General features: G+C 39.4%; 1 protein-coding gene across 1 annotated transcript; it reads left to right on the top strand.

Moving 5' to 3' along the window:
• Positions 1-10,979: 10,979 nt before the first annotated feature.
• Positions 10,980-13,845, top strand: LOC149005094 (putative beta-1,3-galactosyltransferase 14). Its single transcript, XM_089135792.1, has 7 exons — positions 10,980-11,626; positions 11,854-12,006; positions 12,115-12,197; positions 12,319-12,418; positions 12,563-12,676; positions 13,130-13,272; positions 13,760-13,845. Exons 1-7 carry the CDS (start codon positions 11,256-11,258, stop codon positions 13,843-13,845), a joined length of 1,050 nt encoding a protein of 349 aa, XP_088991918.1. The 5' UTR covers positions 10,980-11,255.
• The last annotated feature ends 2,837 nt before the right edge of the window (positions 13,846-16,682 follow it).

Genomic DNA, 16,682 nt, shown 5'->3' with positions numbered 1-16,682 from the left:
CGATCTACCTTCCGCATATGTTGTGGGGTATATTTCCGCTATACTCTACAGTTATCTTTTGATTTGGTATCTTATTATTCCGCACTCTGATATTCTTTAGTGATCCTTCTGTGATCCATTCTTGACTTTTATTATTAACTTATTAGAATACAATGACTTGTTCTTGCTTTTGATTATGTTATTGTGCTAAATGGATATGATCGTTCCTAAACTTGATCTTTTGGGCTGTGGATCACTCCCCCGGGTAACCCAGATAAGTATAGGTTGGGTGTATTTGGGCGGGATGTGACAAAGGATATGCTGACTCTAGTGTGAAGGATACGAAACCGAGTTGGTCGGTGCCATAGGAAAAGTATCCTAATCTGACATGATATGACTGAGTAGATGACTTGCATTGGGCTAGGCTTTTCCGTGACATGCGCCAATACTTATACCAATGGTGATGTGAGAGAGTGGTGACTGTCACATCCACCCAGCCGGTATCCTTCTGGCATACCCGGGATGTGATCCACAACCCGAAGATCCAGATCGAGCGGCCATCCCTCCCACATACACAATAGCATAATCATGAACAATATAATCAATGTTTAAAGTAAGCAATAAACAGATCAAATGAATAATAAAAGATAATCAATCAGAGTGCGGAAATATCAAGTATCAACTTCTCATAAAAGTAATTTCAAGGGGAAAGAGTGATCAAAAGTCACCCCTTCAAAATAGCGGAAAAGTGGTTATTCAAACTTAATTACAAACAATATTAAGAGTAATTCCATCAGAGTTAAAGACAATATATCCATAAGTTTTACAGTCATCCAGGGAAATGGGGCACTACGCAAAGGTTTCTTCTATCCTAATGAATGTTTCCTCGTAAGTGTGGATGAAGTGAACCCAGCATGGCCACTCCCTCACCATGGTGGGGCTAACCCTGGTACGAACCATAATCCTCATCGGCACAATAATCCTAACTCTCATCGTAGCCATCACCAGAAGGGTAGTATGTAGGATCATAGCTCGGGTCGTAGTGTGTGCCATCAGAGTCTTCTATACCTGCAGGATAATCTAACAAATTGCACGAAAGGAATGAGTTCAAAAGAACTCAGCAAGGCAAGTCATTTCATAGTACACAGTTCATCCAATACAATTCATGATATGATGCAATATGATATGAGACAATGATGATATATGGTTCTAACCCTAAGTATGTTGGTCTCTAAGGTAGACATGCTTTAAGCCATAGCACCATACTTCTTTAGGTTGTCTGTCACTCCCCCTCAATCATACAAGATATCTTGGGTCTGCCGAGGTAATTGGGTAAAGTCCTCATCAAACTATGGCTGGGGGTTATGTCACCACTCTCTCACATCACCATTGGTATAAGTACTGGCGCATGTCACGGCATAACCTATGTGAAACCCAGCCTTAACCTGACCCTGACCTTGACCCAGTAACCCCCTTGACTCAGTAACCCAGTTGTTTTTAGGTCCGAAGACCCGGAGTAAAGGAAGAAGCCAACTGTGGGCCATCTCAGTAGAAGACATGGTGTTTGACTCTGAACCCATGGATGTTGATGATGGAGTTCCATACTTGGATGTCTGTGCAGATTTGGAAAGGAAGCTACAGTTGTCTGAAGATGAGATTAGTTGAAGGACTTGGAGTATTATCTGACTTGGTTTGAAGGTATTTCCTCACACTAGACATGTCACTTGATGTGTGTGCAAAAGCCCATAAGGTTTAGAGCCCATTTGATCCTTCAATTCACTATCTTGGCCTTACTGTCTGCCTTGGTTGACTCCTTGGTCAAGTGGACCACTCGACCAAGCACTCGACCAAAGGAGTGTGAAATACGTGAATTTGTAATTTTAGGGTTTTTCACTTTTATTTAAACCCTACTTCGTGTTTCTTTGTTACGGCTGCCTCCTAAACACTTTGTGAACGTGAGAACACCTCTCTGAAACTCTCTATGGTGATTTCGAAGACTCCTTTGCAAATCTGAAGCCTCTCATTGCTATTCTGACAATTCCAGGTTAGTAATCACTTCAACATTGCGAATTTCTTCTCTTCGATCTTGTTCTTGATTGAGATCAGGAAGAAGATGCTGCATCCTTGCAACCATCTATTCCATGATCTCATTTGTTTCTTTGAGATCTATGATCATCGTCATGATCTCAACCCTAGCTGAATTATTTTCTTGAAACCCTAACCCTTGCTTGATTTCTGGAAAACTTTGGTGACCTCCCATGCGAGGGAAACCTCATGGGTAATGTTTCTATTAACCTAAACCAGATTTTCTATGATTTTCTTATTATGTTCTTGATTGCAATCATTCCCTTTCATCCTGTGATCATAACCTTTCCTGGGGAGCCATAAAGGTTGAAACCCTAATTTCTTGGGTTAAATCAAGAACCCATATTTTTACCATGATTTGATGCTTTTACCTTCCCATATGATTCTAATACATTCTAGGAAGTTCTCCTTCGAATTTCAGATCAATCCGACTTCAAATGAGGAAGTTATGGCCTAAGCAGTCTGTACAATTCAGTACTGACTTGCTTGGTCGACTGGGCACTCGACCAAAGGAGTCAGTAGCTTCGTTTTTCGCCCGATTTCATTAGTTTGCTCTCTGATCTTTTAGGCATCTTTCCTAATGTTGTATCTATGATTGTTAGGAGTTTATTTGCCAAGTTTGGAGTTGCTCTCTTTGATCTTTGGATTATCTTCGGCGATAATCAAGGTAAGGACAGTTATTTCATAATGATATAGATCGCATACTCTCTGGTTTCTACTTTATGAAACTATGAGTTTAACTACTGTCTTGTACTTTATACTTCTGATATACTACTGTAAGTACAGTAGCACTTGTTTATGTATTCTTTTTCATTATTCAAGCTTACATGTGATGTTTATTACTGCTTGATCGGATTATGCTTTTACATTCTCTTTTGTATGATGAATTGTTGGTTGTGTATGTCATGACTGATATGAGAATGTGTTTGACTAGGTATGGTTTGGGATTGGGAAGTGTCCTTTTGACGCTTCTGTCCTTGGACATCGGAGGGAATAGTATGGGATGTTCTCCGAAGATGCCCATCGACGCTTTCCCGAATCATTGGTTGTCATACCTAGGGCTGTCTAGCAGTGTTTGGCTAGGATGTCCCCATTATATTAGACCCAAATCGGAAGGGCATTGAGACCGAACGACCCGTGGTAGTAGTGTGATTCACGGGCGCTCAAGACCGGTAATCAACCCGTGAGAGGACGGGAATCATATTTTGGGGGCCATTTATTGGAGGGTTGCATATGGCTAGACTTGGGCTCATGGGTGCTCAAGACCAGTGAAATGATCCGTGAGGGGACGTGAGAGCTTCCCGTTTACCATATGTGGATAACCAATAGGGTTGATGAGTCCGTCGTCCGGGACTATTAGGACTCTAGTGGAAAGGATACCGGAAAGGATCGCCCGGGGCGAAGAATGGAGGTATCTGGACCTGAGTTGATGTAACTGAGTAGATGTAACTGAGTAGATGACTTGCATTGGGCTAGGCTTTACCCTAACATGCACCAGTACTTAGACCAAATGGTGATGTGAGAGAGAGGTGACTTAACCCCCAGCCATGGATTGTCCTGAGGGATGCTGGATCCACTACCAACAGGAGCCGTACGCGTGACCTACCCAAAGAAGTATGGTGCTATGACTTAAAGCATGTCTGCCAATAGAGACCAGCATACATAGAGTTTGGATGCATACATACATTATTTGTTTCATACTGCATTGCATCTTGTTATGTTCTGATATATGTTATCTATGCTGTTGTGAGTTAACTTGCCTTACTGAGTTTCTTTCAAAACTCATTCCTTTTTTTACAATCTTTTGTTAGACTATTCTACAAGTACTGATTACTATGATGGATAGTATGATGAAGCGCAAGCCGATGAAGCATCCTACACGCAAGGTGTTGGCGACAATCAAAATTACTCTGATGATCCCTTAAGTGATCAAGCTGCGTACTACGATTAGAGGCAACGTGGAGTTGGAGCATCTTTGTTGGATTGACGAAGTCCATTATTTTGAAGACGTTATCTATAGGATAGAAGACTCTTAGTTTAGTTGTCTTTCTTATTTTTCTTTTGTTCCAGTTGTTATTCCTTTTAGACTTATGCTACGTTCCGCTGTATCTGTGGAGTGAGTTTCCGCCTCACTCTACTTCTTTTGATATCTTCGGATATCTGGTATCATTTTCCGCACTTTGATTATATTGTTTATTCATTTCTTAACTTTAAATCTTTTGTTTATAATATTTAAACCTTGATTATTTCCTATTTATGATTATGTTATTGTATATGTGGGAGGATGATTTCCTCGATACTTGATCTTCGGGGCTGTGGATCACACTCCCGGGTATGCCAGTTAGGGTACCGGCTGGGGGGATGTGACAGCCTAGCCCAATGCAAGTCATCTACTCAGTCGTATCATGTCAGATCCGGATACTTCCCCTATGGCACCGACCAACTCGGTTCCGTATCCTTCACACTAGAGTCAGCGTATCCTACGGCACCGACCAACTCGGACTACGGACTCATCAACCCTATTGGTCATCCACAAATGGTAAACGAGAAGCTCTCACGTCCTCTCACGGGTTGGTTACCGGTCTTGAGCGCCCGTGAGCCCAAGTCTATCCATTTGCAACCCTACCAATAAATGGCCCATTTCGGGTATCCGCAGTATGGTTCAAGTCCTCTCACGGAGTGGATACTGGCCTTGAGTGCCCATCAACCATACCCTACCACGGGTCGTTCGGTCTCAATACCCTTCCGATTCGGGTCTGATACGACAAGGAAAGTCCTAACCATACACCTAGATAATCCTATGTATGTCATCCAATAACCCGGGAAAGTGTCGATGGACACCTTCGGAGAATATCCCATACTATTCCCTCCGATGTCCAAGGACAGAAGTGTCGGAAGGACACTTCCCAAACCCAAGTCATACGTAGTCAATCACAAGCTCAATCTCATCATATCGTTCACAATCTATAATTCGTCATATAAACAAAGACATATCATAACATGATTGATCATATACAAAATCATGAAATATAATTAAGCATGATATTCCGAATGACATGTACCATACTATTACTGATAAGAATGTATGTAAAAGTCATGCATGGTAAAGAAGTACACATAGAAAATATATTTACTGAATTCTCAAAGCATAAGCATGATTACATAATTAATGTACTTGTGCTACGACCGTCATTACCTTAATCGAGTCGTAAATAAAATCAATGACCACCAATAATAGTCCCAAAAATTAGTGCTGGTACCCTAGACAACATACAAGTAACATCAGAGAAGAAAACAGTCGAATCGGAGGTCAAACGAATCAATTCGGCCAAGTACAGGGATGTTCTCATATCTTGGTTGACTGGCTTGGTCGACTGTCAGTCGACCAAGCAGTCGACCAAGACTTGTTAACCATGGGGCAGAATTGAAAACTTGATCCAAAACTGACCTTCCGGTGCTCCAATCGACACGAAATTTGGAGGGCATGATTATAACAATATGAGGATACTACACACTAAATTTCATGACGATCCAACGGTCCAATTAAGAATACCCAAATCGAAGCCTTATGTTCTATATGCTAAATATCAAGAATCGAATTGGGATTGATTGAAATTGTAAAGAATGATGGAAATCAATTAAGTGAATGGTAAGAATTAAATTAGAATCATGAATTCATAGTAATCTAGACCTAACATGCATTTACATATCAGTTTTGAATCAAGACAAGGTTGAAATGGGAAGAATCAAAGTAATGAAATGTAAGCAATCCTAATTGAATCATAACATAGCAAGAAAGGGGTGCTAATCATGGGATTGAATGGGAAAAACTCATGGTTAAGTGTTTGCAAGGTTGCAGCACTTCAACCATGGTCTTAAGATCATAATTTGGTAGAAAAGAATAGATTAGAAGAAGAATAGAAGGAATCATACCTTGAGTTGATGATTGATGTGCAATACTAATGATTGGAGTAAAAAATCTTCCTAAACACCAAGAAAAGCCCAAGAGAGTGTCCAACTTCGTGCTCTGGAGTGCAAATGATTAGCTTAGGTCCTCATTCACGAGTTCCAAAAAGATAGGGGCAAAATGGGAAGTGATTTTGTAAAAATTCGAATTCCATTACTGCTGGTCGACTGGCTGGTCGACTGTCAGTCGACCAAGGCATGACAACAACTTAGAACAGTACTCATAAAACCCTCTCTCATCGACCTATCCAAATGACGAACCACTTGGAACCTCTTGTTGTCAATAGGTGCTATAAGCGCACTCCATGCATGTGAAATCCCACCTAACCCCAATCTGGAAATCCATAGTGTAGATCCGAAGACCCGAAGTCAAGGAAGAAGACACTATGGACCCTCTCATTTTGAACCCATTAGGTCTAACCTAGAACCCATGGTAGTAGTTGATGAAGATCTTAGTATGGAAACCCCGTATGATTTGGAAGAAGATGTAACTTAAATGATGTTGGACTGGAAGGGTGGACCAAGAATACAATGATGATACCCTTAGAAGGTCCTATAGAACCAGATAAGACCCCTTTTTTAAGTTGGAAGAGGACCCAAGTGGAACTTGTGGCTTCCGGAGACCAAAGGACCAATCGACCAAGGCATGACAACAACTTAGAACAGGGAATTGGAAGGCCAGACAGATCCGAATTGAGTTGGGTTTTCTCCTACAAGTCAATCAACAAGTATAGTTTCAAGAACGATTGATCACGGGGGTCGAATAAGTGCTTCAACTAATTCAATCTTCATTGATGCGCAGATTTTCACTCAACACTGACTATGTGCTCAAGTAAGGGGCATCATTGTCAATGTCCATAGGCTTTGGATCAAGCATCGAATCTTCAACTAAGAGGGCCCACAAGTCTCTTCTACCACCACTTTGAGTCTTCGGACCTGCAATAGTATAAAATCCGGGCTGGGTCAGGGTTAGGATAAGGCCGGATTTTACAGTGACTTAATCCCCAATCATGGTTTTGATGAGGACTTTAGCCAATTACCCCGGCAGACCCAAGATATCATGTATGATTAAGGGGGAGTGGCAGACGACCTAAAGAAGCATGGTGCTATGGCTTAAAGCATGTCTACCTTAGAGACTAGCATACTTAGGGTTAGAATCATATATCATCATTGTATCATACCATCCTGCATCGTATCGTGACTTGTATCATATGAATTGTGTATTATGAAACGACTTGCCTTGCTGAGTTCTTTTGAACTCATTCCTTTCGTGCAAATTGTTAGATTATCCTGCAGATGTAGAGGACTCTGATGGCGCACTCTACGAGACGAGCTATGATCCCGCATACTACCCTTCGAGTGATGGCTACGATGAGAGTCAAGATTATTGTGCCGCGGAGGATTATGGTTTGTACCAGGGTTAGCCCCACCATGGTGAGGGAGCTGCCATGCTAGGTTCACTTCGTCCACACTTATGAAGAAACAATCATAAAAATAGAAGAAATCCTTGCTTAGTGCCCCATTTCCCTGGATTACTGTTAAACACCTAGATATGTTGTTTTAACTCTTTGGATTTACTCTTTTGATGTTGGGATATGTAACTAAGACTGATCAACTACTATCCGCTATTATTGAAGGAGTGACTCCTGATCACTCTTTCTCTTTGAGATTATTTTTACGTGAAATTGATACTTGATAATTCCGCACTCTGATTGATTATCTTTTCTTATTCACTTGATATGTTTATTACTTACTTTAAACATTGATTATATTGTTCATGATTATGTTATCGTGTATGTGGGAGGCATGGCCGCTCGATCTTGATCTTCGGGCTGTGGATCACATCCCGAGTATGCCAGATAGGATACCGGCTGGGTGGATGTGACAGTGTATCTATAAATACGTCAAGTTACCATGCCCTGGGGGTAGAGTAGCACCAGCCAAGCATGACCGAGCAACAAGCCTTGGAAACTTGGCATACTTATTTCACGAATACTTCAAATTAACATCGGTCGAGCATGACGGAGCAAAAATTACTTCATATCACCGAGTAGAATTACTTCAATAAATACGTCGAGCAAAATTAATTTAATTAATGTCATGTTCGGGGGTAGAACCAAACACAAAAATTTATTTAGTATATGACTTCTTAGCCACCGAAACATGGTGACTTCTCGAACAAGTATAGAACACTTTTTCAACAATAGAAAATGGTGATTGATGAACCAAATCGAAATATTCCAATCTCCGACTATCCAAGATGATTGAGCAATTCCGAAGTCGTCATAAAAGCCTGGGTCAAAGGTCACTCCACAATTGATAAACCACCTAGGCTATCTTCAAATTTGATTGAGCACAAGAAGAGCCGGATATATGTTACGGATATTTTATAATAGACCTATCTAGGTCGACCAAAGAAGAGTCGGATCGATCAAACCTTGGTCGGACCACTAATAAGACGGAGGCACTAAGCAAGGTGTACAATTTGAATCATATCCAACCTCCTTAAAGATAGGGATAATGATTCCGATTAAGTCGGGTATTTTGAATTACTCTTAGAGTCCAGGTCGGACTCCACAACTACAATCCAAGTAATACTCTCTTGGCAGATAGTATTCTTCTCTCCAGGAAATTATCAACAATTATAAAGTTCCAATCGAACTCCATTACTGCACATTTAAGCTATGAGCTTCTACTAACTCAATCATTGGAGATGTACCTCACCAACTATTGGGCACAAACATTCCTGGACACATCTGGAAGTGTATCATTATCTCTCTAACAACTTCAGGATGGGAACCACCCCCCCCCCCCCCCGCCCAACCACCATAGGACTACTAAGCGAAGGTTCCTTGGACCGTTCACTATCTTTTCGGGCTTTTGTGTGGTTGCCTTGCAGTTGTTTGATTACTTCATACGACCAAACAAAGATCTATTTACTTTAATTAACGTCATGTTCGGGGAATAACCAAACATAAGGTTTATTTACTTCAAACAACGTCGTGTTCAGGGGTAGTAATCCCAAAAGAGCCAAACACAGAGACAACGTGCATTGGTATGCCCCCCCAAATCCCCCTTCCCCCTATTCGTTTTTTTTCAAACACACTCTTGACTCCGATGGCACATGGCGGGAGAAAAAAAACCCCCGGGGACCACACCCCCCCCCCCCCCAATGGATTGGGGGGCTTATGTTAATGACTAAAATGGTCATTCTATCCTGGCTGGTCTGACCCTTAGGTTTATACGGTCCGACCATCCGGTCTAGGGTCGGTCCCATCATTTGTCAAGGAAACTCAATCAAAGTAGTCTTCTACTATTTATCAATTACCTAGAGAAAGGAATCAGGTAAACAACTCTTCTTAGAGTTATATTCCAAATCAATCTCTAATATCTTACACTATATAAACACCACAAGCTGGCATAAGAAAGTAAGTATTCATATTCTGTTTGATCAATTACTTGAATTCTCTATTGAGTAGTTGAGATCATATCACTGGTATTGACTTGTTCGTCGGTGACGTACCTCGACCCCCAAGGTCGAGCACGCGTTTTGCAGGAACATGACAGGGAAGGACGAGCCAGATTCCGTATCAACACTCTCTATTCTTCTATCATTCTTTTTACTTCTTGAGAATGAAATAAGCCCTTCTTGTGGTTCAAAACAGAATAAACTGCAGCCTATATAGTTTGGTACATTTCTGAACCAACCAGCCAAGTGAACCAGCTGAACCGATTAAAACCCAAACAACCGTTTCATTTCAAATGGTTTAGTCTTGAACCAAGTCAACACCTTGCATCCTCATTACCCAATTAGACCCATTTATGCATCCTCATTACCCAATTAGACCCATTTATTCCATGCGTCATCTGATAAACCATCTTTGAACCAAATAGGTTACTTGGATCCAATTTTCCATTTTTATCAATCTAATCATTGTTAACAATTAATTAGACTAGGGTCAATATAATTAAGTCTGGTTCACAACCTAAGGGTTCCCCCGGTTCTTGCTTGGTCTGGGGAGATTTAAACTAGAGATTTCAAATCTATAGATTTCAAATCAATAGAGTTATAATTTATAAAATTAGATGTTTGGTTGTGGAATGAAATTTGTGGATTCATCCTAAAAAACTATTTGATCAACATGATTTTGATGCGTTTTAATCTCGGATTTCACCCTTCCCATAAATCTGTCCTTTTGTGTTAAAAGGTGACTTTATGAATCTGATTTTCAACCAACGGGTCAATATAATTAAGTCTGGTTCACAACCTAAGGGTTCCACCTACCGGTTTCTTTAAATAAATTAGCATTTCATTCGTCCATGTTACGTGGCTCCGTCCCTGGCTTTGGCCTACTCAGTCCTTTTGTAAAACCACATTCAATATTATTAAAATATTATAATTTAAATACGAGGCAATACATATAAGAGAAAATATGAAAATATAGATCTCTTTAATTATATAATATAATTCCAATTCTTTAGGAAATGTATCGCTAACGATAATAGTAGGGGTGTCAACCAGTCAGTCGGTTTCTTTTCTATTTAATATGTTCAGTTTCACTCTGTGTTTTAGACCATAAGGAAATTTTGGTTTTAGTTTACTTTCAGATGGTTTGTAACCATTTGGATTCCGTTTTGGTGTCTGTTTTTTTTATTGGGCTAAATTCGTTTTGCGTCTATTTTCATTAATTCCTTTTTTTTTTTTTTAATCTGAATATATTTTACTACCAAAGAATTTGTAAGCATTTTAAAGGTTTAATTAATAGTAGTTTTCCGTTAAAATCGGCCCATCCAAAAATGTGCCGGTAACGGTATTACCGTGCCGGAAATTTAAACCTTAGGTGTGCATTTTACCTGAACGTTAAAAAAAATAAAAACTAAATAAATAATTGGAAATCCTTGGATTCCCGCCATTTTAGGAGAAGAGCTAGGCCAAAAGAGAAACCTGAGCAATCAGCTCTTTCTCCTCCTTTGAGTTTCAGTTATATCTCTCCTCAAACAATCGAAACCAATAGACTTTCCAAAGCCCATCTTTCTTTTTCCAGTCATCAATCCCTTTATATAATCATCCGAAGCAAGCGAATCTTAAACCAAGTAATGCAAGTAAAACGGCACTTATTTTTCTGTTTCCCACAATAATTTCTTCAAAAACAACCAGAAATTTCCGACTCCAAAACCTGAATTGGTTATGTGGAGTTATGAGATGAGGGGGAGAATTATCAGACATGCCTAAGTCTCCTAAATTCTTCTACCCTCACCGGCAATGGTTTTCGTACAACAACCGATCTTATCTTCTAGTCTGTTCTCTTCTCATCGGAATCGTTACTTATTCCTTCGGATTAGTTTTCGTTCTAAGGTCTAGCTTTGGCTTTAGATGTAGACATGCGGAACCCAGATCTGTTAAAGTTGTTTGGGAGAGGAGTGTCATCGGTCACGGTGGTGGCATCGGCGATGGGAATCGTGTTGCTGTTGCCGGAGATCAGAACAGACATAAGGTAATGGGGTTTGTTGGAATTCAGACTGGTTTTGGATCTGCTGGAAGGAGAAGATCGTTGAGGAAAACTTGGATTCCTTCTGATTTCGAAGGACTTAAACGGTATGTATGTCTTGTGCATCTTAAACTTCTCTTTAGTTAATAAATTTCGTCCAATTTGAATCGAAAGTGGAATCCCATCTATAATTAACGAATGCTGGAATCTGGGTACCTTTTTAACTCTTAGGAATTTATCAATTACACCTAGAACAGATTTCACATAAAATTTGTATCTGTAAATTGGTGTTTCAATCTTCACTCATTTGGGATTTTGATCAAATGGGTTGCAGTTTGGAAAAGACCACTGGTTTGGCATTTAGGTTTGTGATTGGGAGAACCCATGATGAATCAAAGATGGCGCAGCTTAGAGACGAGGTGGCCGAATATGATGACTTCTTGTTGCTAGATATTGAAGAGCAGTACAGCATGCTTCCACATAAAACGTTAGTGCTGCTCATAGTTTGAAGATGAATTCTTATTTTGTTCTTCTATTCTGTTTTGTGGTAGGTTACTCTTGAGTTTCTCGTCTAATCTCTCTCTCTCTATTAAAGGTTGGCTTTCTTCAAAGCAGCTTATGGACTTTATGATGCTGAATTCTATGTTAAAGCTGATGATGACATATATTTGAGGCCAGGTGACCTATTTTAGGGGAGTTTGCTCTTGTTCACGGTGATCAAATCATTCAATAGTGATATATTTCCGATTCCTCTGAATTTACAGCTTAGTTTGCCCCCCCCCCCCCCTTCTTTTAACAGATCGTCTTTCCTTACTCTTGAAAAAGGAGCGCAATCACCCTTTAATTTATATTGGTTGCATGAAAAAGGGTCAAGTTTTCACAAACCCAAAAATCAAATGGTTAGTCCTGTAGTGCTTTTCATGAATTTTGAGTAAGAAACTTTTGATGTTTAAAAAGCCATTATTTCTTTCCAGAAATTAGTCTTTTTTCGTATTCATGTATTGTTGAATAATGGTAATGACTAGGTAATTTAATTAGTGCAGGTTTGAGCCTCAATCTCACTTGCTTGGAAGGGAGTATTTTCTTCACGCTTATGGTCCTATATATGCTCTTTCTGCGGATCTTGTTACAAGCTTGGTTGCTTTGAAAAATGACAGGTGATTTGCATTCTGATATTGTCTTTTTCTCCTAAGCCATCTAGAAGCTGGAATCAAGTCCATCAGAGCTTCCCATGGATACTTCGATTTCCAATTGCCACTGGGGTTAGCTCTGATTTTGGTTCCGAAAATCTAAACCAAGCTGTTCCCATAGTCCATTTTGCATTGGATAGTTATTGGTTGACCACTGGTTGTGTATCAAAATTTGACCTGTAACTGAATTTGGCATGGGCATTGCCAATTCAAATTGGTGAACGATATATACTTTTGCATGGCTCTCCTAAGAATTTTGATACTTTTCTGGGTTGGACGCTCAAGTACCCAAACTACTCTATAGATTTTCACATTGGTTACACATTAATCCTGTTAGGGAAACAGAAACTGCCATGTTCCTGTTCACCTTTTTTGGCATCTTAATTCTATATAATCAAGTATATCTGCTTGGAACTGCAGCTTTCGAATGTTCAGCAATGAAGATGTCACCATTGGTTCATGGATGCTTGCAATGAATGTCCACCATGAGGACTGTCGACTACTTTGTGAACCCCAGTGCACACTATCATCCGTTGCTGTTTGGGACATTCCTAAATGCTCAGGTTTGTGTTCATCTGGATGTAATGTCTCTAGGAAAACTTTCAATTCTTCAATGGATATTTATAGCCTTATTTGTCAATTGGGCAAACTCTGTTTGCTGAATATTTTGAAACTAAACATTTGACCTGGGGGACCTTGTTCCCGGAATTTTTGTTCCATCCAATTTGCCACATTGCAGATATTTGTGCCCGTCTAGATATACCCTCTAGACCTGCTGGGGTTAAAAGAATGAGAGGCTGCAATGTCTGCAAATGTCTGTTTTGCAGCATCTCATATGCAGACATTGCTAAGAATTCCACTTAGTCTAGATCTGTGTACAAACAACAACAAATAAGCTGATAGTGTATTTATCATATAATTAAGATTTGAGAACACCCCAACTGTGTATAGAAAGTGAGACTTCTATTGAAAATTTTGGTACTAATTATAAATTACCATTTGATGGGACTAACATTTACATTGTTTTTTGTTATTTTTTTCTTCAAGCAGGGCTCTGCAATCCAGAGAAGAAATTATTAAGACTTCATGAGCAAGATGTTTGCTCAAAGAGTCCTGCTATGACTCCTGAAAAGTAAAGATTGCGCCTCAGTATCTAGTAGAATGATGAGATGCTACTGGAAAATGAAGATGAGGATGCACTAGTTTATCTAATCCACCAGCATTCAAGCTTCCACTTTTAGATTACTATTCTTTGTAGAGGTTTTTCATCCACTCCCCCACGGTAGGCTATTTGACACACTCAATTGAGTGCAAGGCATTTTAGGGAAAAATGAAGTTTATTCTTTGAAGCATAATCTGTCAGTACTGGGGCTTTATGGTCCATTTAATATATCTTGAATTTTCAGAATGAATATGTGTGCCTTCTTGAATTTAGTTCATTAGGATCATTGTTTGGAGACCTCAACCAGGAAGGATTATTATCATTGAAACCTTGAACCCCACTTCAGTCTAGACTTTATAGGATTGGTGACTCATATCTGTGCTGGTTTTGGTGGAACTGGGTTGAAACAATTGACTTGGAAGTAATAAGCCACTGAGAGTGACTTTAAGTAGATCCTTCATTTTTGGTTTTTTGTACTTCTTTTGGTTGTTGACTTACACTGGATTGAATGAACTACTCTTACCTGTGGATTCAGACAAGCATAGATGAGAAAACATTGTTCTCATTGATTGCAGGCTTCCAATGTCAATATAAAGTAACATAGGACGCCATATGTACAGTTGGGTCTTTTTTCATTTTGGAATCATGATTTTATATAGAAAATTTTACGTTAGGGCTCTTTAGTGAAGGTTAAAATCACGTTGGGTCCCTTTAATGGCTTAAATTATGTCTGGGTTAGAGTCAACTAAGCGTTTGAGAGTTGTTGAGATCGTTCATGAAACCAAATTACCCTTGCATTAAATTAATGGAAATAAAATTACTAACATACCCCATACATCATTCTTAAAAACCATATTCTTCGTTTTTTTTTTTTTTTTTTTTATAATAAAAACACTAATATATATTGTTAAAGACAATTACACATATAGTTAGGCAGTTCATTATAATCTATATTTCCCATCGTAGCATTAACCGCTAGATAGGTCATCCTAGAATGAAGCTGAGGGGTTGGGAATTCTTCAAAAAAAGTTCCAACATTCCTAGTGGCTATCTGCATCAATCTTTCTATTACGAAAAGGGCCAGGGTTAGCTGATAAGGTCTAGATAAAAGTTTCCTTAGGTCCTGCTGATTACTCAAAACATATTTTACTTTGAGTCTCAAAATTTGTGTTGCTTTGAATCCTTCCTGCACTCCAACTAGTGCTGCTTCCAACGCTGCGTCCAACGCATTATCAGTATTAAACATACCAAAATTGACAGACTGTATATGTCCGTCTCCCGCAATCCCCATGCTCCAACTAGCCGCATTCACCCGTTTGTTATAAATCCCTGCACACATTAATATAACATTAGTATTTAGTGGAATAAGATGACATATTTTGGTTTGTGATTCATTGTGTAGTATTTCATTACAAAAATCATCACTTTGGCTTTCCCTCTAGATCTCGTTCAGATTATGTTTAGGTTGAATAAGCCCCACCAAAAAAGGATTCGATTAACAATCGAAGTTGGATCAAGTTTTTTGTTTGAAAAGACCACTTCATTTCGTTCCTACCATATGAAATAGCAAGAAATGATGAAGACAACAAGAATCCAAGTTGCATCTTTCCTCCCCATTTGAGAAAACAATCGTTGGCACATCTCTAAGACTGATGTATCAGTCCAAAAATCAGTTCTTAAACCTGTTGGACCAGCCGCATGGATTCTTTTTGTCCAATCATAGGAGATGAAAGCATGCCAAATAATTTCCCTTTCCCTTCCACAAAATACACAATCTTATTGAGTGTTTGTCCATTGAGCAAGTGTTGCTCGGACAGATAATCCATGATTTAAAGTACGCCAAAAGAAAACAAGGAATTTAGGATGGATGGGTAATTTCCACATAAATTTCCACCATCTAGATTCCATGTCAGTTAGTAGAGGTGATCTTCTTTTTTCAATTTCAGCCATTGCTAATTTGACAGTGAAATCTCCCCTAGCATTTAATCTAGATACCCACCTATCATCCTCATCAACAAGACTAGGTAGATGTGGAAGAATTGGATTTGAATTAGAAACATTAATTAGATTACTAATGTTAGAAAATACTTCCCTTTCGGTCAACTGCGCATTACTGACGATGTCTGCCACCGTGCTTTGTCACGGCCAAATTGTGAAATCCAGGTTTGAAAGGAGCGTATCTTGTTGGGCTGGTAACCATGGATCAAACCAAAACGACGTTTGTGTTCCCCTCCCAACCTTTCGCTTAACCATTGATCTTAATTATGGTAGTATGTATACTAGCAATACTATTCCACGTCCACGATCCTCTCTTTCTTCTGACCTTTGGATAAAAAATGGAGGAGTTCTTGAAATATCTTGCTCTTAAAACTTTGACCCATAGTGCCTGAGGTTGGGTGATCATCCTCCATCCTTGTTTGAGTAAAAGTGTAGTATTATAATCCTCCATCTTTTTAAAACCTAGTCCACCTTCTTTCCTTTGGCAACATTTCGCCCATGAAATCATATTCAAATGCCGTTTTTGCTTGTTTTCCCATTCCAGAATCTCCGGCACATTGCATCAATTTTCGTACAAACACCTTTAGGATATCTAATACATTGCATTTGATACAATGCCATTGATTGCAGTGTTGATTGCATAAGAACCCCTCTCCCAACATAAGATAAATTATTTGCTTTCCAAACAGCCATTTTCCTTGCCATTCGATCCAAAACTGATTGTAATTTTCGAGTTTTTCCTCTCCCAACCAACAGAGTAGTCCCTATATAATTGGTCTCTTTCTTGATTTCTGGTACTCGCAGAATGGACAA

Source organism: Hakea prostrata, chromosome 9 (assembly GCF_041222555.1).
Source record: "Hakea prostrata isolate BN-2017 chromosome 9, UWA_Hpros_2, whole genome shotgun sequence".
Classification (NCBI taxonomy): Eukaryota; Viridiplantae; Streptophyta; class Magnoliopsida; order Proteales; family Proteaceae; genus Hakea; species Hakea prostrata.
Note: the sequence above shows the minus strand (reverse complement) of the source record. Positions and strands in the feature narration are given on the sequence as shown.

Excerpts from the sequence above, each read along its gene's own strand:
- LOC149005094 (XM_089135792.1), top strand. The coding sequence starts at position 11,256 with ATGCCTAAGTCTCCTAAATTCTTCTACCCTCACCGGCAATGGTTTTCG. Across the intron at positions 12,677-13,129 it reads GTTGCTTTGAAAAATGACAG|CTTTCGAATGTTCAGCAATG; the intron begins GTGATTTGCATT and ends TTGGAACTGCAG. Across the intron at positions 13,273-13,759 it reads GGACATTCCTAAATGCTCAG|GGCTCTGCAATCCAGAGAAG; the intron begins GTTTGTGTTCAT and ends TTCTTCAAGCAG.